The sequence below is a fragment of the Sinohyriopsis cumingii genome, chromosome 10, assembly GCF_028554795.1.
Source record: "Sinohyriopsis cumingii isolate HCF-2022 chromosome 10, ASM2855479v2, whole genome shotgun sequence".
NCBI classification, from domain to species: domain Eukaryota; kingdom Metazoa; phylum Mollusca; class Bivalvia; order Unionida; family Unionidae; genus Sinohyriopsis; species Sinohyriopsis cumingii.
The window spans coordinates 7,970,821-7,994,039 of NC_142970.1; the positions used below are offsets into that span (position 1 = coordinate 7,970,821).

The 23,219-nt window shown below is 34.8% G+C and overlaps 1 protein-coding gene across 1 annotated transcript; it reads right to left on the reverse strand.

Annotated features, from left to right (window-relative positions):
* Positions 1-952: 952 nt before the first annotated feature.
* On the reverse strand, positions 953-22,489 carry LOC149789568 (uncharacterized). The gene is made up of 6 exons (XM_089971582.1): positions 22,287-22,489; positions 17,783-17,921; positions 17,152-17,325; positions 6,108-6,222; positions 5,454-5,566; positions 953-2,642 (listed from the first exon to the last, which is right to left on the reverse strand). The coding sequence occupies exons 1-6, from the start codon at positions 22,461-22,463 to the stop codon at positions 2,356-2,358; spliced, it is 1,005 nt and encodes a 334-aa protein (XP_089827708.1). The 5' UTR covers positions 22,464-22,489; the 3' UTR covers positions 953-2,355.
* Between the last annotated feature and the right edge of the window lie 730 nt (positions 22,490-23,219).

Sequence of the window (23,219 nt, forward strand, 5' to 3'; positions counted from 1 at the left end):
CACGAACATCCAGCTAAACAACTCCCGGAAATAATATTACATGCAGACGTTTATATCAACTGTTGATCCAATAATATTACGGTTCCTAGTGATTTTCAGCTAAAGTACTTCTCACGCCGTGAGTGAGGCGATATGAGAAACGTTTGAAGATTTGGGGTGACAAGCGGAAAAAATTCCTGCAGAGTTCAGTTGAAAGATATATCAGTCGATACATTATACAAATTGATTTATCATACATTAGATACTATCCGGGCGGAATTGCAATTTATTTGACTTCAAATTGTACCGTTGTGTGACAGTCGGACTGAGTGTTCCAATAACTTGTATTTATTAAGAGGCGAGTACGTACACATGTCTCTAGCTATTTCATTAATAGTCTCGATCAAGATTAACCTCGCCAAGCTCTGATAAAATTCGTTCGACGTAGATCTATAGAGTATGCTAAACAAGCCAATGTTATTCGTCGAAGGTGGTGAACACAAAAAGATATATCGAACAATGCAGAAAAATTGCAGCAAACAACACATGGCACGTAAAGTATTGTGTAGATCAAACGGACAGCACTTTCCGAACGCTCTCTTATTCGTTTGCATAGTTTACCACCTTGGATATTCGGTATTATTGCATCGTAGTTCAGTGATTTTCTTCGCATTTTTTAACTTAAGTCATTGAGGGCACTGCAAAATACTTCCCGGTTATTGTACAATTGTTAACGTTCTCTCTTTCTGTTTCTTACTTTTTCTCTTTCTTTGTCTAAATAATCACATTGTTTTATGAATATAATATTTATTAAAAGTTTTTTTTTTAAAAGTCAAGACGGAAATTTTATTTCAATCATAGTGATATCAATTATTAAACAGATTATTATATAGGAATGTCATGACAGAAACAAGATATTAATTATTACCAGGTATATGACATCTTTATTTAAATTATATTTGCAATGTCAAACAAGAGGTTTAGTCTTTATTAACTTATTACATTTGTACACAGACTTAATGTATAATGTAAGAGATATATTTACTCAACCGCCTGAGTTATTTTTCATCAGAAAGGTCCCAGTCTGCTACTAAAAAGGGCATCATTCAATACCTATGTAAAGTAATGTCAGTCCTACGTCGAATCAGATGTACTTCGGTGACCGGAGCAAATTCCTTATATGTGCATACAATGAAGCAAGCAATAACGAACATGCAAATTTGAACAAAAAGCTGAATGGGCAGCAAAATAAAAAATATTCCTGATTCGGAGAACGAAAACACAATAATTTTAATTTTAGTGATATGTTTTATACAGAAAGTGGATATTGTATCAGGCAAATGTATAATACTCTAGCTTTGTACTAACTATATGATTTAAAAGCATGACACTGAACAAAGTCAAAACCTTTACTTTTCTTGACATGCACGCTGAAGAGACTTCTCTGTTGTACCATCTAACAATTACTATAAATCTATTTTTCTTTAGACAGCCTTTGCAAAAGACAGTGTTATAAACCATACTAAAATCCGTGCCTAGAGAATCATGAATGGGATGAGCATAAATAGAATGTTGTAACTGTTATTTTACACACAGCTGTTCTTATGTTTTAGTATTCTTCTGCATTCAAATTTGCAAAATATAGTTTTTACGAGGCAAAAATGTATAATACTAATGTTCAAATGAAATGTTTCAAAACAGCAGCTTTGAAACAAAAGCAGCTGAAGTATGCAGTAATGAGAACAGGTGTATTTAAACTTGATTGCATAGAAACAATTAATATAAAAATGAATTAAGCAAAGCAAGTTGAATCTAAAGTCAGAGGAAAAATACTATTTTTTCTAATGACACCGTATCTACAATATATGCGTACAACAAACATTCATGTCATCGTGCGGTTTTAGTGTACAGTGTGCTCGTGGTGTCAAGCAACATAATGTTATTTAGACTCTGTCTCTTCTGTTGGTTCCTCCTCTATGGAATGAGTCACAGTAAGACTTATTTTGCAACAAATTGGATATGATATTTGTAAACATAAAACAATTGATATTAGCCAATTGTAAACTGCTTCTAAAATGTTGTTGCCAATCTAACCTGTGTTTGTATTCGTATGCTTCTGAATATGTAGTTTCTTGTCAATGTATTACTTGAATACAGTATGACATATATAATATGATGTCTGTATGAAATAGTTCCCTTATATACAAACATGCATACATATGTGTATGCTCCTGGAGAATCGTTTCATTAAAAACAAGTTAGTCTTACTTTAAATAAGTACTGAGATACATCGACCTATAATATCTGAAAAAATTAAATTGTACGAATATAATTTATGTTTCTCTGAATCGGAATTAACGGTAATTAGTTTATGCACTATTTTTTGAATGCGTCCATTGTTAGTTGTCGATCGATTCCGGCTTCATTACATATTTTAAGTAGATATTTAATCGAACATTTTTCTAGTTCGGTGTTTTGTCTTTTCCAAGCCGTTAGCATCTTATAGTACTGCCTTACAATATGTCCTCCACTACGCTCCATTTCGTCAATACTGTCATCAGACAATCCTAACAATTTTGCCAACAGCCACCATTCCTTCTGACATTTATCCAGTTTTCTTGACAGAGTGAACAATTCCTCATCAGACGGAGGTCTTTCAACATCTAAATATAAACACAAGGAAATGAATTTGGAACCGATTTTATAAGGTTTGTCGAACTTGGAACATAGTTATATCATAAACATCTGAAAAATAATACAACGCATTCTTTCTCTGTATTAACTATCCATAAATATTCATTACCCTTTCAAACGTATGTCCACGGGGCAGGCTAAAATCGGAAAATCATGGTAAATGACATATGACGTCAAAACAATTATCTTTCTGTTGCAATGCCTATATCAATATACGTATTTAGTGTACCATCAAAGACTTTAATGTTAAGCTTGTCATATACTATATTTCAGATGAGCAATGTCATAACACTGGACTTGATTAATAAATACAAATGTACTTTATGACTGATGCAATGTTATTTTAGGAGCTTAGATGTGGATATTGAAAATAAATATATGTATTAAATTAAATCAATGAACATAACGATGATTTACCTTTCACACATTCACAAATAGCATACCTCAGACAAGATATTCAACAATCATTTATAATGTTGTTGAATAATAGTTCTCGTGCAATATATTTTTTATTATATTCTTCATCATCATAATTATCCTATTATTATTAGAAGTAGTAGTATATGTATTATTATGATTATTATTATTGTTATTCAATAGTGTTTAGTCTGTAATACTTTATATTTCTATTTATACAAATATTTCGTTGGTTAATGTTTTTGCTATCGACTTTGACAAGTTAAGTAAAAGTTGAAAGACGAGGTACATTATGTGTGCTAAATGTGGCACGCGACCGTTCCCTGAGGATCAGTGTTGCATCAATAGTGAACTTCTCAAAATTGGACTTGAATATGGCGAATAGCATGCACACTGATGACACGTTTTCAGTATGATAGCTTTGCGCTATATCTCAGAACGAATTTTGTTTAAAGTAGCCCTGCACAAAACGAGTTTGGTAATTTTAGTTATATTTCTAGACGCTGACGTAAACAGTTAATGAAAAACAGGAACATATACTAAGCTCTGCTGTACGATCTGTAGTTGCCAAGCCTATATTGCAATGTATATGTGTCAGAAAACTTTGCATATCTTTGCTATCAATTATAAGTTAATAATGAAATGCATCTATGTGTTGTAGTGTCATGATTATATAAGTTTATATAGATGGTGTTCTCTCGCTGTGTATGTAGTAGTTAGCCTTGGGTGATTCACTTCATCAGCTTATAACATATACAATAAATTAGTTTTTCATTAAATGTTGTTTAAATAAAAAAACAAATATAAATCAATCAATTGTAACAACGAATACTTTAAGGATATTCTGGAAAGTTATTATGGAAAATACACTAATTGGACCACTCATTCCAAAACAATACAAACGTCAATGATTCGTAAGCACTACTTAAGGAAATATTTCGGGTAGGTAAGTAAGGGATATTGAATCATGTTCTGATAGATATAGTGAGATGTCATAGAGATGAGATGGGGGCTCCGAGTGGCCGAGCGGTCTAAAGCGCTCACCGTTCCGGATCACTGCCATTTCACCTTTGTCTGCGTGGGTTCGAGCCCAAGGCTCGGCTAGCGTGGGTATGTGGGAAAGCCTGCCAGTAGCTTCTCTTGGGTCGGTGGTTCTTTCCTGGGTTTTCCAGGGTTCTTCCTCCACCAGTTATACTGGCCGCCATATATAGCCTATCTTGTGCTGAAAAATGGCGTTAAACTCTAGCTCAATAACAACATGTCATAGAGATGCGTATATTCAATATCATTTGCAGCAATGTTTTTAATAATTTCACGTTTCCATTTTAATATGCTGTTGAGAGAACATAATATAATTGTGGATTTTAAAAGTACATATACCCACAATGATTCTATTTGATTTTGTTTCCACAATCAAACATTTTTTCACAATTATTTTTAGACCTCTTTTTTTGACATGCTAGGTGAGAATTTATATTTTTATTACTAATATATTTCTAGGAACTACTATGTCGAATTCATCTTAAAAAGATTTTTATTCGAATGAGTCTTATCTCCATTTACGTACAGAATTGACCTCAAAGGACAGTTAGTCTATAGATCTTACTAACCTTAGCAAGATCACAACGTGTATTATTTTTATCAGTAGCACAAACTTCATTTGATAACAAATGGAAACCATCTCAAAACCATCAAGTGATTTAAATTATTGGTCCACATGCAGGAATATCCAGATATGATTGAACTAAAGATAGAACATAAGTCACGTATATCTGTATGACCGGACCATGAATGTGAGGTATATTTAAGAAAAGTGAATCAGGGTGAGCTTATTGAGCCGATTACTGTAATAACATAGGAACAGCGGATATGCTCTGTGTCCTTTAATTTTGATTCATGTCGCCAATAACTTCTTATGATTTAACAATAGCAAGTCATGAATGCACCCAACGTACAAATCATATATGTAAATAAAACTTGATTATTTGAAAGAAGAGATTAGTTTCAGGTGATTATATTTCTTCACGGAAACTGAAATAAGTATAGAAAACATCGTTTAAATTGTCCCCAAAACGCACTCATTATCTCATTATTTTCCAATGTGGAACGAAGAATGGCATAACAAGTTCCCGAGGTGGGGGCTGTTTGATGGCTATCATGGTTAATATAATGGTTATGTTGTAGCCAGTTTTGTACCTTGACAATTCCCGGTTCGATTAAGAATTCAGAATATGCATGCTGCTGATTTTTTAGGTCTTCTATTTTCAGTTTTTTTCTTTTACATTACAAGAGTACATTTCATTATTATCGCCTACGTCCAGAAAAGTGGTATAACTTATCGAACCTAATGTAAAATGTCTTACCCGCTGTCAATTTCATCTGATTTTCCAGTTTTACTTCCAGTGCTTGATCCTGTACTTCTAGTTTTCTTTCCACACAACCATTGCTCGCAACTTTTGCTGACTCTTCGCTCAAACTGGAAATGGAGTAGTCATTCACTTTACTTCGACTAGGAAATACAACATGAAACCAGAAATATGTTTAACGGGTGCAGTCAGCCTTACTCAGATAACGTGAGGGCAAGTTCAACTTAAGTACGGTGATTTTTGTCGTCATTGGAGCACTTTTGTATATGTACTTTACGTACTTATTGATTTATAATTTAAGAATAATGATTATACACACATTGTTCTGTGAACACATTAATACCAGATATTTTCCTGCAGATTGATCAACACGATTTTCTACCAAGAAAAAACTGAATGCGCCCTATATCAAATTACATTTTGATAAGAAGGTCCATTTAACTGATTTTTCTTATTTATTTCCCGACTTCCATATTCGAAACTCCTTAGACAATATTCTACAAATTCTGATATATTAAACACAATCTTTGACTTGCTCTCAGATGAAGTTGGACATGATATTTTGTTACATAATTGATGTGTATTCCCCAAAACAATTCAAGTGAACTTTAAACAAAAATCATTATTATGTCAAACAAGACGTTTTCATACCGTTTCGATATCAAATTCATTCCTACATCATGACGATCGCTTTGCTCCTTATTATTTGAAGATGATGACTGGCTGGCCATGTCGTCAGATGAAACTGCATTTTCATCTTCTTTTGCTATATAATTTAACTCTTTGTCTGTTAGTTTCAAATGTTTCATTACATGTTATTTCAATGTAACATTGTTTGCTAGACTCGACCATGTCTAAAATTAAGTTCATTTCTGCTTGACCTGATTATATTTTTTTCATTTATAAAACAACAAATAATGGCTTCATTATTCTCTTGTGAACGAACTTATTATCAGGATTATTACTCAGGTAAACAAGGCGTACTTAGGATGATCAGGGTCAAGGTTTTGGAGATTCCGTAGTGAATTTGATGGGCTATTGAGTTGTACATAAAAACAAGGCTCATTAAATCATTCTAGAAGGCTATTTTACATTAGGTAATGGTTCTTTTTAGAAAACACAAATTGTGACATGGGGTCCAGCAGATAACTATATTATCTTGCGACTGTGTGGATTTTGCCAGTCGTGCTTTAACATCTAGCACTCTAAGTTGTGTTATGACTTTTTTTGGATGAATTTTATTTTTCTTCAAATTATTTAGTTCAAGTGGTCATTTTCTCTGAAAATAGAAACGACCTCTGAAAAATTCTTGGATAAAGACATTTACTGGAGTTTATATTGAATTCAAGCCTGGAATAATATGTCTGCGATTCTACAAGAGACTGTTTACACATAATTACTTTGCAGGCTATAACAGACACGTCATCGCCTTCAATTTTGGATCCTATTCAGGACGTTGTATTACTAGGACCTGGACTCGTGTCTTTAATTCATGGATTGTTTTTGGATGTAATTCGCATTAACGTAAGTTCCTTTTTCTCATTTTTTTTTAAGGAAATAAAATATTTGTTAACATTTTCAAGAGCATAGACACGTAACATAAAATTGGAAAACTCTGCCCTCGTCCTTGGAATACCCAGTTTGCTAAAATATTTCAGAAAACTTTGTTATTTAATTTAAGTCCCTCTACTTTCGGAATTTTAAAATCCGAAGTATTATTTCACAATTTAGAAATCTTTAGTGAAATTAGTAAGCTTTTTACAATGTCATCAAACGTGGTGATCTTTACTTCCAGTACTACTCACTAGCAGTTAGACTGTTTGAAAACAACATATATTACTTTAACTTGCCAAAAATATGATCTTTCGAGGCAAAAGCGTTTTTAACGAAACAAGAAATACAAAGTAGTTAGGTCCAATATTTGGTGGAAAAGAATGTTTTTGATAAAAGTGCTTTGGTTTTGATCTGTAAGTCTGCATCAGACTCTAACATCAAAACAAATGAATTAATATTAAAATACAATTAGGGTTAAGAAAGATATAACTTCATAAAGATAAAAAGGTGAAACAAATACAATTAGATCAGGAGGAAAGAGAGTTTGATTGATTGTTTGATTGTTTGTTTTTTAACGGCGCATCAGCTCTGTTAGGCTATTTAGCGCCAAACAAAGTGTTATTTCTATAATCTTTTAAAACGTATAAAAGGTCCTATATCGACCAGCGATATAAAAGAACAAATGGTTGAAATTAAAAAACGGTAAGATGATAACGGTGCAAAATAAAGCTTCCCGATCAACGGGAGATGTAAAAATGATGAATAGTTATTAAAATGGGACGGTATATGTATATTGCATAAAACTGCACAAGGTGATAGCATAAAAGTCAGAGTTTAGAGTAAATATTTACGGCTTTTAGGAACTCTATAATACGAGTGATGTTTATAGTATCAAAAAGTTCTTTCATGTCATGCACAATGTAATAACGATCGCGCGTAAGTTGTAGGTCAAAGCACTCTATCATAAAGTGCTTGACAGTGAATGGTTCATTGCAAGAAACGCACTCTGGAGGGTCTTCACCTTTTAGTATGTGGGTGTGGGTGATATAAGTATGACCAATTCGGATTCTTGCAATGATTATCTCCTCCCTACGAATGGTTCTGTAGGAAGGAGTCCACTCTCCTAGAGTTGGCTTGATGGCATGAAGTTTGTTATTTACAGCATCATTCCATGATGCCTGCCACTTCTGACGAAAGAACTTTCTGATACAAGGTTTAAAATCAGTATATGGTATTTTAAAATCAGATGGTTCTTGAGTAAGGGCCATTTTAGCAGCGCGATCTGCTTCTTCGTTACCTTTAATACCAATGTGGCTAGGTAACCAACAGTATATTATATTGTGGGAGACACTCAGCTCGGTATTTTTTACGAGTATGTTTTTTAATAATGGGTTCTCCAGTTTTCTATTGTGTAGTGACTGGAGTACTGATAGCGAGTCTGAGAAGATGATACTGTTTAAAATGTGTTTCTTTTCTATATGTTGCAGAGCAAGGTCTATTGCTCTGATTTCGGCTGTAAAAATTGATGCTCCGTTTGGTAAACGAACTTGCGTTGTGTGATTTCCACAAACAAAGGCTGCAGCAGCCTTTTCCTCATCCTTTGATCCATCCGCATAAATTCTGGTGTAGTTTTTAAATTCGGTGAGGAGTTCATGGTAAGAGTTGTGGAAGACAGAAGGGTTTGTTTCGGATTTTTTGCCATCGTGTAGCGTGAAAAGAACTTTTGTTTGTTTAATTAGCCAGGGTGGTGTTTCGGAGATGGACGTTTTCTGAATTTTAGAAAGATCTATATTTGTAGTGTCAAGGCTGGATGATATTCTAATGCCAAAGGAAGGTATGACGTTTGGTTTATTTTCGTATAAAGTTTTGTATTTGGGTTGAAAAACAGCCGAAAAAGCAGGATTTAGAGGGTTTGATTTTAATTTCAGAGCATACTGTGCGGAAAGCATTTGTCTGCGATGCGATAACGGTGGTTCATTCGCCTCAGCTAGAAGGCTTTCACACGGGGATGTTTTAAATGCTCCCAGAGCCAGTCTTATTCCCTGATGATGAATTGGATCAAACATTTTAAGATATGACTTTCGGGCTGAACCATACACAACGCAACCATAGTCTAGTTTGGAGCAAATAAACGTTCTATATAAATTCAGGATGACTTTTCTATCAGCACCCCAGTCAGTGTGCGCTACTACTTTAAGTAGGTCAAGTGCTTTTAAGCATTTGGCTTTCAAGTGTTTTAGGTGTGGAATAAAAGTCAGTCTTCTGTCAAAGATAATACCCAAAAATTTTGTTTCCTCAACAACTGGAATAGGTGTTCCATCCAGCGTGAGGTTCGGTTCATCGTGATGTTTTCGTAACTGACAGAAATGCATGCATACCGTTTTTGATTTCGAGAATTTGAAACCGTTTGCATTGGCCCAATTTTGAATTTTGTTTATATTTTGCTGCAGTTGTCTTTCAATTGTATGCATGTGCTTTGACCGATAACATATTAGAAAATCATCAACGTATAACGAACAATCCACACCAGGAGTCAAACACTTGGTGATGCTATTAATTTTGATGTTAAAGAGCGTCACATATAAAATACTGCCCTGGGGCACACCCATCTCTTGCTCGTGCAGATCTGAGAGGGTAGAGCCCACTCGTACTTTGAATTCTCTGTCGGAGAGAAAGTTGGATATGAAAGAGGGCAGACGGCCTTTTAGACCTAGATCGTGCAGGTCATTTAGTATCCCGTACTTCCATGTCGTGTCATAGGCCTTTTCTAAATCAAAGAAAACCGCTACTAAGTGTTCTTTCTTGATAAATGCATCTCGAATAAATGTTTCTAGTCTAACCAGATGATCGTTGGTGCTCCGGCCATATCGAAAGCCACTTTGGAAAGGAGATATTAAATTATTAGTTTCCAAGTACCAGACAAGCCGAGAATTGATCATTCGTTCCATTGTTTTGCACACACAGCTTGTGAGTGCAATTGGTCGATAGCTGTTAGGATCTGCGCTATCTTTACCAGGTTTGGGAACTGGTATTACTGTTGCCTCTTTCCAGATTTTAGGTACATTACCAGTAATCCATAAATTGTTGAAAATTTCTAGAAGGGCTGTTAATGAAGGTTCTGGGAGGTGTTTCAAAAACTGGTAATGTATTTCGTCAGGCCCAGTGGATGTATCGTGGGCCTTATTCAGAGATTCCTTCAGCTCATACATTGTAAACGGTTGATTATAACTTTCTGAGTTATTCGATGTGAATTTCAACCGTGTCTTTTCTTTGTGAGTTTTTAATCTTCTGAATGCTTCTGAGTAATTAGAGGATGAGGAATTTTTTGAGAAGCTATCAGCAAGTATGTTAACAATGTCATGTTTGGAATTGATATTCTTGTTGTTTACTTTGAGATGTCGAAAGGAATTGTATTTCCTATTTCCATTGATTTTGCGGATCGTGTCCCAAACTTTCTTTATAGAGGAACGAGAGTTTAGAGTTGAAACATATTTTTTCCATGATGTTCTTTTACTTTGTTTAATCGTACGGCGAGCATTGGCCCGAACAATACGGTACTTAGTTAAATTTTCGGGTGTTGGACGATTATTAAAATTTTTCAGTGCTTCTCGGCGTTGTCTAATGGCCTCTTTACATTCTTTTGTGAACCACGGTTTTGAGAGTTTTTTACCGTTTGGTGAAGACTTGGGAATGGATTCTTCTGCATTGTCGATTAAAACAGAAGTAAAATATTGAAAAGGGTTATTGTCGTTTAAGACAGTATCCCTATTAAGTCTAGTTGTACAAAGTGTTTCAAATTTGGCCCAGTCGGCCTTCTTTAAATTCCAATGTGGAACTGCTTCGTCATTTGTAGCGTTGGTATTGTTAAGAGAGATTGGAAAGTGATCACTGCTGTGAAGGTCATCAGCAACCTTCCATTCATAGTCCAAAAGCAGCGATGGGGTACAAATTGTCAAATTAATACACGTGTATGTACCAGTTCCTGGGTGTAAATATGTCGGTGATTTGGTATTATATAGACACAAATCGTGTCTGGAAATGAAGTCTTCTATTTTGTGACCTCTGTCACTTATGTGATTTGAACCCCATAAAATGTTATGGGCATTAAAATCACCGAGTAGAATAAAGGGTGCGGGGAGTTGTTGAACAAGGTCGTCTAATTCATTTGTTACTAAATTGGTGTTTGGTGGTATGTAGATAGAACAAAAGGTAATCACCCGATGCAGAGTGACGCTCACAGCAGTGGCTTGTAAATTTGTGTTTAGAGGGATGACGCTATGAGGGGCTCTGTTGTTCACAATAACAGAGACTCCTCCTGAGGCTCTGTCAACATTATGAGAGTAGCTGTTAAACAGGGAGTAGTTTTTAAGTGTGATGTTATCTATATCTTTCAAAAATGTTTCCTGAAGACATAGTACTGCAGGATCACGTTCGTTTAAGAGCAAAAGAATATCATTGTAGTTGGCTTTAAGTCCTCTACAGTTCCATTGTATGATGGTGTTCTTCATTACACGTTTATATTGAAGATTCTGGAGCTAGGTTAGACCTTTCGCGGAGGCAATGTCTTTGGTTATTTATCTGGAGGAAGTACGGGGGTGAATTTTTTGTTGTTAGGTCTGGAGCCACCTTGAGGACATGGAGCAGATTCTTCTGCATCCATATCCTCAAAGTCTCCAAACCTATTGTGCAGTTTTATTGGGTCATCAGACCCTTTTTGCTGCCTATTTCCTGTCGACTTTTTCTTACTGTTTGGTGATTTTGATGGTGGAGGATTGTTGAACGTTGTTTGCGTCGATGTTGAGTTTTTTGGGGGTTTGTAATGCGATATGTTCGAGACGGAAGGGGATTCAGGTGGGTCTGTTTGGGTTTGGGCGTCTTTCGTTGCTTTTTGATTGCTCTTTACTATGGTTGAGAAGGATGGGCCGGGGAGTGATGTTCTATTTTGTACAAGCTTCCTGGCCTCTGGATACGGGATGTTGGATGTGTATTTGATCCTTTGGATTTCCTTCTCCTGTTTCCATATATCGCAATCTTTTGAATTTGCATGGTGTTCCTTGCCGCAGTTGACGCAATGCGGAGTGGCTTTGCACTCAGATTCCCGATGAGAAGGGTCTCCACATCGTCCACATACTTGGTTTCTGGAACAGCGGTCTTCATGATGACCGTATTTTTGACATTTGTAACATCGGAGGGGATTTGGTATGTATACCTCAACCCTAACTTGTAAGAACCCAACTTTGACAACTTTAGGTACCGTTGGTCTGTTGAAGGTGAGTATAATGGTGTTGGTGTCTTGCAGATCGTTGTTTCGTTTGATACGAATCCTACGAACTGCAGTGACACCTTCACTTTTCATCCCCTCTACGATGTCTTTGTCGCTGACTCCAGCCAAGTCACGGCAACGAATGACGCCTTTTGATGTATTTAGAGATGTGTGTGCGAAACAAGTCACTGGGATGTCATGAAATACCTTAATTTTTTGAATGTTCTCAGTGTGTGCTTTACGTTCGCACTCCACAAGCAGACCACCTGATTTAATCTTTTTAACGCTTTTTGGTTTACCGACTAATCCAAGTATAGTCTTTTCGATTATAAATGGCGATAGTGCGGCTAGGGGTTTCGTTTCATCTTTTGATTTGATGACCATGAAGCGAGGAAACGATTCCACACTACATGGTTCATCATCTGAGTCAGTTCCCGTTTTGGTACGCTTATTTTGATTTTTTTGATTTTCCATTTTGGCTTGAATAAAAATTCAGCACCCGTGCTCCCCACCCACCAAGGAGCCCAACAAGGGGACACTTTTCAAGTGTCAGGGATACACAGATGCCATACTCAGTTGATAAAATTACCTTTGAATGACCCTGAAGTTGCCAATTTCTAAGGTCGGTAAAATTACCCCCCGATTGACCCGTTAAGCCACCGCCTTCTAGGAAGACTTCTAAGACTTGGAAAAGGGAAAGATAAAGGAAGAGAATTTAGGGGCAACGGTGGTATCAAGAGAGATACAAGGAGACAGATAAAGAAGGTGAGAGAGTAAATAAAGTCCTCCTAGGGCTCGGCGTGACCAGCCGATTTGTCGGAACCGGGCCCATCCCGACCACCCGTCTAAGAGAAGTAGAGGCCAAAGTAGTGTGTTGCAGGGAAAGCCTCTGCTCAACTACCAGGATCCTTTCCTCCTCCGACACGGGACGCAACCCACGGCAAACAGGTTGCCTCTACTTAGTCGCCTTTTACGACACGTAGCGAGGCACGTCGGGCCAATTCTACAACCCCGGACCCGCAGGGGGAGGAGGAAAGAGAGAGAGAGGACAATGCAGTTGGAGACGGAAGAGAGAGTAAAGCAAATGCAGTTGCAGAAAGAAGAAAAACTAATGCTGTTGGAGAAAGAGGAGAGAGAGAGAAGCAAATGCAAATATATTTGGTCAAGGTGGAAAGAGAGACAAATAAAAATGCAAATGCAAAAAGAAAAGAAAGACATAATTGCAGAGATAACGAGTGAAGAAAGAAATAAAACATCAATTTAAATTAAAAGAATTAGAGCTGGCAAGTGAAATGCACCTTCCCACTTTACATACAAATTCAAGATTTGATGTTACCAAGAATATTAGGTTGGTATCCCTTTCAGAGAAATAGAAGTAGACTAGTATTTTCCTCATTTTGAAAAGAATTGCTGAAAATTCGAAATGGACAATTGAGCTTTGGACGCTATTATTACAAAGTGCACATTTGGGCAAAGCCCGAGACTGCTATGATTCCCTGTCTGTGGGCTGACTATAATCTGGTTAAGGAATGCATCTTAAAGGGTTATGATTAGTCCCAGACGCTTATCGGCGAAAATTCAGGAATTATAAAAAAGAAACTGGACAACCTCGAATTCGCAATAGAAACAGAGCAGTCATTTGATGTGTTGTGTTTAGCAAAGAATGTTGATCAAGATTACGAAAATCTAAGACAACTCGTATTACTTAAAAGAGTTCAATAATTGCGTCCATAATGACATTAAGACTTATCATGATGAGCATAAGGTCGAAACCTTGAAAAATGCTGCACGTACTGCTGACGCGTATTCCTTAGCCCATAAAGTTTCTTTTGTAAGAAAGTATTCCACTCCGCCGTCGTCTGGCAAACAAAATATATTTCAACCTAATATGAGCCCTTTCAAATTTTAATCTGGCACAACTTTTAGAAATCATGTTTCTGATAACATTGATCAGAAATCCTTATCTCTTACAAAGCGTACCTATTGCAAGAAGAAAGGACACGTTATTTCTGATTGCTACAAATCGAAGAATAAGCAACATAATCAAGACAGCCCTATTACAAATGCTCCTATTTCTAAGAGGTCAATGCCATGGTCACATGTTGAAAGCAATACATTTGGTGGGGCAAATAAACCCCAGTCCGACTTTGTTATGGAGAATTATGAACCATTCATTTAAATGGGTTATATATCACTCATCAGTGATTCAGCCTATCATATCCCTATTAAAATTTTTTAAGGGGCACAGGATCTTCTCAGAGTCTTTTATTATCATGTACTTTGTTTTTTTTTCTGAGAAGACTTTCTTCTAATCAAAGTGTATTCGTATTCAGAGAGTAGATTGCGGCTTAGTTCATGTTTATCTCCATTGCGTAAAGTTGTCATCGGACTTAGTCTCAGGACCAGTGACAGTCGGAACAGTGTTTTATTTACCATTGAGGACATTCATTTATTACTAGGCAATGACCTAGCTCGAGATAAGTTTGCTGTTAATCCACTTGTAACTGACAAGACTTGATTGGATCAGAACGTCGATTTTATTGAACAAGAATTCCCTTATTTATACCCAAGTTCTTTATTTACTACAGCTATGACAAAGAAAGTTCTTGAACTACTCATTCTCTTTATTCTAATGAGGGTGACACGCGACAATCACTTGTCGCCGAACAGGAAAAAAATCATGAGATCTCCTGTTCGTTTCAAAGGGACACGGAAGTAAATGTTCATTATTTGATTAAATATAGGATTCTTATGAGAAAATAAAGACCTCCTGAGGTACCTGCTGTGACGAGTGTTCAGTGAACTATCAAACTGTAGTTCCAAAATCGTAGAGACAGAAAATTTTTAGTCTGACCAATGAAACTCCTTAGGCAGGTCATATAGGGATTAATGAGACTGATCACATCGTTTTGAACCACTTCTTTTGGCCAAAAATTAAAAGTGATGTTTTTAAATACTGCAGATCATATCACATATACTGTTACGAGTCTATGTTCCTAAAATAGTCCAGCAAACAATGTTACAGATTCTCTAGCATGTAAAATGAATAAACCGATAAGAAATATGATTGTTGGGTCATTTGTAAACAACATATGGCATAGCTAATTTCTTTAAATGAATGTAGATTTTAGTTTAGGATAATGATACTTTATAAGCAATATGTTTACTTGGATTTGAGTTTAGGACATCAGAAACAAGGTCGTCTACATGGTGTTTGTCAGGTCATTTACAATAATGAAAGTAAATAGACTTGACCTTGTTTAGGAATTTAATGCAAAATTTCCATTAGAAATGACCTGAGTCCATGTTTGCTGTATCATAATACTGGTGACAGTCTCTATATAATTGAGAAAAAGTAAACATTATTTATTTAAATTGTTCTTTGGATTTACAAAATTGCTAATTGTCTCTTTGGCCTAAATCACTATTCATTCTTTTTAACGCATTAAAAGACATTATGGATTATATAATTGTGATACCTCAAAAATGCTGGTACGTCGTCCCATTCACGGTCATTCTTAAAACAATATATTCAAGACCTGAAAATCATTCGAAACTCACTATACTTTAGGATATTTAATGCAACCTTTTCAATTAATATAATTTTACTTCGCAATACTGCAAGTTCTTTTTCTATTTTCACTTTGTGTACCTGACAAATAAATTATTTGTTGAATTTTACTACAGTTTCTGGTTTTTCCTTCTTTTTATATTATTTAGATTAATGTAATTGAGTCCTGACAGTTACATGCATAGGAACGCAGTTTCATGAAATATAGACCTGTCGAGTCAGAGCTATACGTTCGTTTTATATCATTTAGGACAAAAATTGAAATCAGAGCATGGTAAATTGCTTGTTAGTGTAGGACAAATAATACACAGACAAGAGAGACACAGCGATTATAGTCAAAGGAGAATCAGCTATATTGATGACTTAATGAAACTTTAAAACAAATGATGCCATTTAGTCTGTTTTCACATTGTATCGGGAAAAGCTATTCTTCTATCGGAAGTCCTAGAATGTAAACCTAATGTAAATCAGTCGATCGTGTCATGTTTTCTGATTTATAAGATAATTTGCTGTTTTACTGACGATCTATTATTTTTTTCTCTTCGAATACGAGATTCATTTCTTCGGGAAGTGGGCAATATAGTGACCCACTGATATCTTTTTTTCGATGATGTTGATAAATATCTCTTATCAAGAAAAGATTCATCGTGACCAGCCACGTGAGACTTTAAATGAGAAGAATTCTGATGTGTTTTATCATTCACTTATATGTCTCTCGCTATATCTTTTTCTCTCAAATCTAAATTGAGTTTTCTGAAATTCAGAGAGTTGGTATTTCTGTTTTATATAGTAAACGAGACGTATCAAATGTTGTTATCATTTAGTTGTTATTAACGTGTGGTTAAAATGGAACACTGTACTTACATGCTCTGCCTAATGTGTTCCCAAGTAAAACAGCGCCCTTAACAACAACTAACACTGCTTCGTTGGGTATCAGCACATTCGGGAAAGTCTTCCTTACGGCTTCTTGCAAAAACTTACATTCAGCGAATTCGCCCACCATTAGCAATGTTGAAGTTCCCGTCACACATGGTTTTGCAAGAAAATCCTTAAGATGTTCAGTGATTGTGCTGATAGAGTTTTGGAGAAGTCCCTGAAACAGGTCAGCGGCAATACTTATCCCTGAACCAAGATATGCAATTTTCCCACTAAACTGAGATTGTTTAATCGCTTCACTTATGCTCTTCTCGTATTTTCTTCGATATATTTTTTCAGGAACCTTCGTTAGAAATACATAAACACTATCGTGTCCGTTGTAACATCAAATGTTCTCTGTTTGAGGTTTGATAACATTATCTGGTACTCACTCTTCTTTTCTTCACAAAACTCGCTGAACGTCGGGGCACCTAGAATATGGATGATCATTTTAGTAAATTCCTCATCAATATTAGTGTAACCCCACGGTCCACAGCACACTTTGTATACCTCTTTGGTGGTTTCATCATCTTGCTTCTCGTAAACGCTAATGTCTGCAGTTTCATCTATAAAACGAATTTATTTCATTTATACAATGATGAGGTACTCAAATGAACAAAGAAAAACAGAATTATGGGTAGATTCTGCAGCAAAAAATTGGATGTCAATCTCAACAGTTAATCTAATAAATTTATTTTGAGCACGTGTGAAGAAAGCACTTACATAATAATTATTTGCTTGAGTTAGTGTGGAGAAAAAGATCCAAATTCAGGACATGCTAAATTTGACCAGCTCATCGATTTTGTTTCACATGAGCAGGAATTTATAACATTCTTTATCGTATCTTACAGCTTGATGCATAATGATTGATTCGAACTGATTCATCATCCTTATTTTGCAACTATTGTAGGATCATAGTTCAAGATCATACTCCAAATGTCTCAGTACTAAATAAACTACTTGTGTTGCTGTGCCGTAAAGCATCAAACAAGACCAAAAACTTTAAGACGTAATACAAGTTACCTTTTATATACATTACTATATACTTGGTGTCATCGAAATTTTCCATGCCATAAAGATGATTCGATGAAAGCATCTTAAGGTACATGGCTGCAGCATTGGGTTCCAATGCAATAGTCAGCTGACTTCCATTTATACCAGCCTGTTTAACAGAAAGTATTTTGTTTTTGTATCAATGTTTAATAATGCTCTTCTGAAAACGCAGCAAATATTTAAACTGAAAATACAGCACAATGGTCACTTAGTTCGAGGATTCTGTTCGAGTTCTCTACTTGCTGATTTTTTTTATATCGGGTATTCTAGTGTTTACATTTGTAAGATGGCGTGCAACATTTAAGTTTCCATAATGTTATGCATATATTCTAAAAGAGGTGTACATGTCTCACTATGCAAGATATATATATATATATATATATATATATATATATATATATATATAAAATTGATTTTGTTATAGATCTCGCAAAAGATAATATCCAGACAGACCCAAAAATCGAACTAGTTGCTTTTTACTAATAGACACTGTAAATTCAGCGATAGTTCTAACCTTAACTTATGTAGGTTGAACTTGACCATATTCCACAATATGTCCTAAAAATGTGACACAATCACAGCACAACTCACTCTTACTTAAATCAGTTATCCAATTTTGCATCACTGAGCCTATCAAAAAAATTATGAATGGTCTTTAATTGACAATCATATACACTAGAAATAACCACGTTCATTAAAGTATGAAATACTGACGGATAGTTTTTCATACCAAACGACTTCACCTTATATTGATAAAGTCCATTGTGGATTTGCAACTGCCAAAATTTCCATTCTCTTTCCTTTAGTTTAAAATGCCAAAATCGTTTCAAAAGAGGTCCTTTGTCCACATATTGTGCATTTCAATTCTTGATTTTGGAAATGAATCCTTTTTTTACCTCTAGATACCTTTACTTGGTTCAAATACAATCCTTCTCTCTCAAATACTGACTAATCCTTACGATTTGAGAGCTGATTCCCAAACAGAAAACAACAGTAAACATAAACGCCTCGTTCCAATCTGTTCCTGTATAAACGTAAAATTACCGAATCATGTTCTTCACAGTTTGATGCAATCATTCCAAGACCTTCAAAATGTCAGGTCGACTGGCAGAAGACGTAAATTATTGGATGCTTAATTTATGCTTAACATGCTCGAAAATTCCAGACAAAATAATTGAACCTTGATCGGATTGGATAGATTTGGGAAAGCCAAAATGTATTACAAATCTTTATTTAACCATTTTCTATAGTTTTACTTTTAACACACCTCAAAGGAATTTAGTGCGTTTAGGGTATTTCGAAAAACGTAATTGACTTTGTCTTTGTTTGAATTTTGTTTTATTTCCTTTTTGTAAAACATGTGATTAGTGACGCTTAAATGTGTATCAAATACATCAAAAGTGGATAATCAAATGGCGATTTAGCACTGGTTCTAATAATGACTAAATGATGTTAGAACCGGGTAAATGAACTAGGATTTTTCATCATATTTAAAGGGACTGAAAATGTAGGGACTTAGGATTTCTCAAGGCCAATTGAGTAACTGAGGTACTTTTTTGATACAATTTTGAGGAATTGTAATGCTGGGGATTTATGAAAAAATAAACGATGCGTAAGGTCATCTAGTAATAAAATCAATTTGGTTTAGGTTAAATTTTTATGGCATAGAATATATGCATATTATTCTACTCCTAATTTATTGGTGCACTAAAGCTAAAATTGCATGATACTGAAATAAATTTAAATGGCAATGATGACAACTATGAGAGGAAATCCTGTACATGTATACAAAATCCATGGTCAAATGTGGCATCAGGACACAAAACACAATTTTAAATCAATACATGGATAAAGTATAGCACGAAATATTCCTTCCTATCAATAAATCGGGAGATATTAACATATTACAATAATAATAATAATAATAATAATAATAATAATAATAATAATAGTAATAATAATAATTCAAATATAGACACAATATTGCAGTTTAGGAATATGGCAATGCATTACATTTGCTAATGAATCTATTATTAAATGTTTTGCACAGTCCTCATATTATCATTACATAGAATGCTCACATATAGAAAAGCGTCCAGTGGTGCATTCAGACAGTGAGCGCCTGAACACCGGCAGGTGCCTTTTAGCCCTTTTCGTAACATTCGCTAGCTTATTATTAACTCCCTTGATCCTTCTGGAAACACAGCTTGCTATCAGAACATTGCTTGTCCATTTCTGTATAGTCCAGAAATAAACTCAGAAGTAGTTTTAGGAATACACATAAATGTGTTGGGTTTGGTTACTCGCCTCTATTTGAGTGTATCACATATATTGCAACAGAGCAAAGTCCCTCATTGTACCGAATGTGACTTTGCCTAATTTCGACACGATACATTCGGATCACTTGCGCTATTTCTAGAGATAAAAATAGGAGTTGCTACCACGGTTCTAGCATGTGACTGTAAGTGCAATCAGTACATATATTGTCATACATCGTTCACATTTCGTGGCAGCTGCGCCTGCGTACAGAAGTACAAACAAAATTCCATAGTAGGGATGATAAAGACAATAGTATTGGCCTATAGCCGTTGCGCAACTACTAGTAGTAAGGACACAAATATCATAAATATTGTACGTTCTTTGTTATTTAAACAATAGAAGATATAATTGATAAGCATTTATCTCATGTGTTTAAACATCAGGATCCTTTGATAACGAAACATTCCGAATCAGAATGTTTTTTTTGGTATATAAGAGTTAAGAATTGTTTGAGACAGAAACGTCTTAGTGTGGGATGTAACATTAGATAGGATCTTTAATAGATTATCTAGCTACTAGTAATAACTTTATTAGAAAATTTGTTGACACGATTCGGTCTTTTTCTCACTGGTCAGGTCGGTCATGTGGTACATAAGATGAATTACGTTAACTCCCACTGATAGTTTAAAGTGTGTGAGTTCTTGCACGATGTTGGAAACTTGCCATTTGTCACGTATGCAATATCGGCAAAGAGCATTTTTGTCCGTTTTGCTAGTATATAAAACACTTCTGCTATGCAATTTCGGTTATTTTTATTTTTGTGTTATTTTTGAAATATCAAATCTGCAGACATATGTTATGTTGCATTTAGATAATGCCTCAGAAGAAAACGTGTATTTGCATTATTCAGTGGAAACAATAAGTGTTCATTGAACTAGAATATTATTTTGAAAACACTGTGAATTGTTCTAATAAGTTCTTTCTGAAGAACGTCATTTAGACAACGGCATGATTCTTGGTGGATCAGTATATAGCTCGTTCTGAAATTTATTAGGAACGTTTCATTCTTTCGAATTTTAGTAGAACTTTTTCAGGATTATTTCGCAATCAATTAATAATATTGTATGTTTCTCTCACATTTTCATTGTATAACATTGATAATTAAACTCTTTGTTAAGCTTTAAAAAATTAATTGGTTTTGCTTCTTTCTGTTATTTAGTTTACAGCTATAAAGTCGTAACACGAATTTTTAAATGTTTTCCTTCTTAGAAAATTTCGTCTCTATACTTTCTCGTTTGATAAAATAAGCCTTGTATGATGACCGAGTTAGAATATGTAAACAGTTTTTTTCCGACGGAATTTGATAATAAATCCTTCGAAGTGATCCATTATTTAATAATAGCTTCATTATTTTAAATCAAACATAAATTGTGTAACTATGAAAGCACTTCATTTCAGAGCATGGTTTGTCAAATTTGTATAATTATGTTCAAGGCATTTTAAAAAAATGCGAAATAGTTATATTTCATTAACTTTTAAATGACATAAATTTTGCATTACTTACGACAAATTAGAATGAGTGTAATGCCATCAAATTTAGCCAAACGATTACTCTGCTATGTTTGAAATATATTTTAATTTGTTTTCTAATTTTAATAAGGGCTTCTACAATATGTGGCATATAGATATCGTTGAAAACGCAAACAATGAAAACACATTAAAATTGGAAATATATGTAGGGTCCTTTTAGACAAATCTAGATAACATTTTTAACGGATATTAACGGAACAAGGTTGGCAAAGTGTATATATTTTTAATTAAATATCATATTGTAGGGCGGATTGGCATAAATTGTGCATATTTAAAGGTTCTTCATACCAGAATCCTTATAAGAAATGTAGTCTACTTTTGCTAAACATTATTTACAGTTAGTCACTTGAAAGCTGTTTTCTTACTTTTGGTGCCGTCGGTTATGTTTACCGGCGTACGACATTATCTTCTTGTATATTAAAGACGTTTATGCCAGGATGCATGTTGTTAAAAGTAATCCGATTCATTCTATATAGGAATTTTGAGTCGATTGGATATTTTGCTCACTATTGATATATAACACCATCTTTACTGCATATTAGCATAATTTCTTAAATTATTAAAGCAGTCTGTACTATGCTTTTTCTTATAAAATACGTAAATACGTAAATCAATAAATAATGACCTCGTTTGCTGCATCTCTCATAAACTGCTGTGCAGAATCCGTCCAGACGGCAGGAACTGTAAGCACCCAGTGAATATCGTCAACCTTTGTTTGAAGGAATTTACTCTGTCTGAGAGACCCCAACAACTCGTTCTTAAGATAATTGATTGCCATCGCAAAAACCTTTATAGCTGGCATCTTTAGTGACTTGTCATCTTCTATGATCATCCTCCCTGTTTCTAACTGTGAAAGAAAGAACATAAACCACGTTTATTTAAATATAATGTAATGTCTCGATTATAATCTATATTAGAGCACCAAGAACGTTTTTATTCCCGTAGGGATACATAGCGAAAATATGTACAACTATGTATTCATTGTTGATGGAGTATCGTTAGTTGTGTTACATCTGCAACAAACGTATGTCCAAGAATTTGAAATTGTAAATAATATACGGATAAATCTCCAACAATGTAGAAGAAATATGCCACTTTGATGAAAATGTGAAATAGTTAACACGCTTTCATCTGACATAAGACATGAAATTGAATAAGTCTGCAATTATTAATGGGAATGTTTGTTTTTTGAAAGGCATATCGACTGTGAGTAACGCTTGTACATTTGACTGCAGCAAAGCTAAAAATGAGATTGTTTGTAACATATATCATATAAATGTAACAACAACTATAACAATTTCTCTATAAGTATAATTTGATACTATTCAGGCGTCTATTATTCGTGTTTCAAATCAATAATCTTAGAAATGTTCAGATTGTTTGCATGTCAAATACTCGTCGTTTTGGCTATCTACATTTCTTTAGAATCAGTTCATTTCACTTTAATTGCAAATTACATACTTTATGAAAAAGCCTCATATAAAGAATTACGTGTGACAATGACAATATAGAAATGGTCTTTCTACTTTATCATAATACCTGTTTTCCGTTCATATGC

Coding starts and splice junctions, on each gene's coding strand:
- LOC149789568 (XM_089971582.1), bottom strand. CDS start 22,463: ATGCCAGCTATAAAGGTTTTTGCGATGGCAATCAATTATCTTAAGAAC. Junction 17,922..22,286: donor TGAGAGATGCAGCAAACGAG/GTCATTATTTAT, acceptor TCTGTTAAACAG/GCTGGTATAAATGGAAGTCA. Junction 17,326..17,782: donor TATAGTAATGTATATAAAAG/GTAACTTGTATT, acceptor TTCGTTTTATAG/ATGAAACTGCAGACATTAGC.